At 39.9% G+C, this 2,637-nt stretch overlaps 1 protein-coding gene across 1 annotated transcript; it reads left to right on the top strand.

Moving 5' to 3' along the window:
* The first annotated feature begins 1,170 nt into the window (after positions 1-1,170).
* On the top strand, positions 1,171-1,736 carry LOC108104050. Its single transcript, XM_017209897.2, has one exon. The coding sequence runs from the start codon at positions 1,200-1,202 to the stop codon at positions 1,734-1,736; it is 537 nt and encodes a 178-aa protein (XP_017065386.2). The 5' UTR covers positions 1,171-1,199.
* The last annotated feature ends 901 nt before the right edge of the window (positions 1,737-2,637 follow it).

Below are 2,637 nucleotides of genomic sequence, written 5' to 3'. Positions count from 1 at the left end.
GATAGTCGAAGGGAGCGGGGCACGGGGCACGGGGGCTGCTATGTAGCTTGAATAAAGGTTATTTGGCTGCGCGGAAAATGGTTTTGGCAATCTTGAAAGCGAAGCGAATATTGAAATGCCATTTCCAATGCAAATGCAGAATGGCAAAATTAATGATGTTCATTTCCTGCAGCCAGGAAAAGGACCCCCCATTTCCAACCCATACCACACCATAACAACCCATATCCCTCCCCTTTGGAAAACCCTTCAACCGAACAGCTTACAGGAGAATTATGATTGTGAAACAATAGACTTTTCGCCATGGTCTGGAGGCCGAATCGTTTGCTGCAGGCGGCGTGCAACAAGATTTTCGCATTAAGCTGAAACATTGAAACCATCCTCACTCCCCCATTTCGCCAGCCATGGAAGGCCATTACCATTTTCGGTTAGCTGCAGTTTTGCGTTGCAGCTGACGGCGTCGTTTTTGTTTCTTTTGTTCCCCTATACTTGGCAATTTTGTATGCACTTTTTACCACCACCCATCCTCCACCCCATCCCATTTCCCTTGCAACGGCTACCAGTTCTTTCCGCTGTTGTTTACATTGTCACAGTTGCCGCTTTTCTTTGCATTCGAAGTTTTGTCTGCTCAGAGCCGAGCTCTGGGCCGGGCTTAATGTTTTTGCATTTTATTCGCACCACCCATCTCTGCACCACCCACTCACTGTATTTGCCTTTTCAATTCCCCAGCAGTAAAAGACATTCGCTGCATTTGCTTAATTGCCTGAGAAGAAACCATTGAAAAGTCTTAAATGCAGTTGGTAGCTGGCTGAACATTTGCTACATTATTGAACAGTTTATCCATGATTTTTGGTAAGCAGAAATCAATTATATTAATTGGAACATAATAAACGATTATCTAAGAAAAATACACGGATTATGAAGTTCCGTAGACTTCTAATTTACTACGCAAATTCTACCTTGGTTTGCCTTAACAAAGTCAGTAAATAGAGTCGTAAATCTTTTTCGAACTAAGGCCACTCATAATATGACATAGTAATTATGCTTTGACCTCCATAACTAACCCACCTGCGACCTAGCCCCTAATAATCTAGTATCTTACTGCCTGTTAACTGAGCATAACTCATAACTATCGGTGGTACCAGCATGCTATATAAGCTCAACATTCTAAAGCAAAACCAAGCAGTTGTCTGAGAAAAGCCATGGCAATTTTAGTTTTAACAGTAATTCTCCTTTTAGGACAAGGGATCCTCAGCCAGAATACTAAATCCTTAGAGCCCTTGACAAAACTAAACGAAATCGTCACCTCCCGTTTAAAGGAAAGCCTCAAAGAAGCCCAACCTGGAGAGTTTTCCTCGCATTACTTGAAACTACAGCAAGCAGCTGAGCTTCCGTTTTACCAACTAGATCAAAAAATAATGGTTTTTAATGAGATCAATGTTCTTCAGCAGAATGAAAGCTCCTTGAACTCAACCAGTGCTCCAGTCAACCAAAATGACACTTTGACCGAGGAAGCATCGGCATTACGGCAACTCTCAGACAGGGAGTTTCGAAGGAGAGTCCTGAGACTCTTAAAAAGGCTTGGTATCTACGATAGTTTCACTGACCGAGTTTTTAAGGCAATCCTAAGCGATGAAAAGCAACTGAGAATGCTTAAAAAAAAGCTTGACTCTTTGGGAGATGATAACAAGGAAGTGAGCAAAGATGCCCTCTGGAGCTTTATTCACGATCTATTCTGAGCTGCGACTTAAAAGCAACCTACTGTACTTTTTCGTATATCAATAAAAGTTATAATTATTATGCACTAAGAGATGTTTTTTTTTTCCTTTTAGTTTAAAAACAGCTCAAAATATTAACCTCCAGTATGATCTAAATTTTACACATTATCGTAGTTCTTAGTCCTATAATCCGTGGGTGTATCTTTCTGGAAAAAACAGTGTGAGACTCAAAAATTAAATCATAAACAGCACAATCAATCTACTTACATTAATACTATCAACTTTTTTCCTAAGATACTTGTGGATGAGAGTAAAAACGTAGTTTATTTTTCGAAATATCGCCATCATGTACTCTTGGCCCTTGTCCCATAACTTTTTACGGAGTTTAACCAACCACAGCTCATAGGTGGGATAAAGTTCGACTGAGTTCACAAACTCATTGAGTATCGATATAGGCCTGCTTAGGGCATCAATGCCAAGGTCAGCCCACAACCTAAAGTGTGCCTTCCACTTGACTGATTCAATTTGATCGTACAACTTCCTGCGAAAGGCCTCGATAATTGCTTCGTCGAGAATATCTGCATTGGTCACTGGTTCAACCACTTCCTTGTCTCGATTGTTTGTGGGCTTTCGCAATACAGCCATTACTACATCTTTTGTTAATTGAATGATTTTATAGGAGCTAGATAGAGTTAGAAACTTACTGTTGGCAAAACATGCGAGCAGAATAAGGGCAAAAACTATCATCTTGCTTGGCTGAGTTTTGGGTACAACTAATATTTGTTATTTCTTATCACCTCTAGTTTGTCATGGCAAATCAATTCGATAAGGTCTATTTTATAAATAATCTAGTTAAGTAGTAGAAAACTCACCTCTTCAAACGTATCTTTGAGAATATAAAAACTTTATCGAGAAAATAAAT

Source organism: Drosophila eugracilis, unplaced genomic scaffold (assembly GCF_018153835.1).
Source record: "Drosophila eugracilis isolate 14026-0451.02 unplaced genomic scaffold, ASM1815383v1 contig_445, whole genome shotgun sequence".
NCBI classification, from domain to species: domain Eukaryota; kingdom Metazoa; phylum Arthropoda; class Insecta; order Diptera; family Drosophilidae; genus Drosophila; species Drosophila eugracilis.
Note: the sequence above shows the minus strand (reverse complement) of the source record. Positions and strands in the feature narration are given on the sequence as shown.

Bases quoted from the DNA above. Each gene is read 5' to 3' on its own strand.
- LOC108104050 (XM_017209897.2), top strand. From the start codon at position 1,200: ATGGCAATTTTAGTTTTAACAGTAATTCTCCTTTTAGGACAAGGGATC.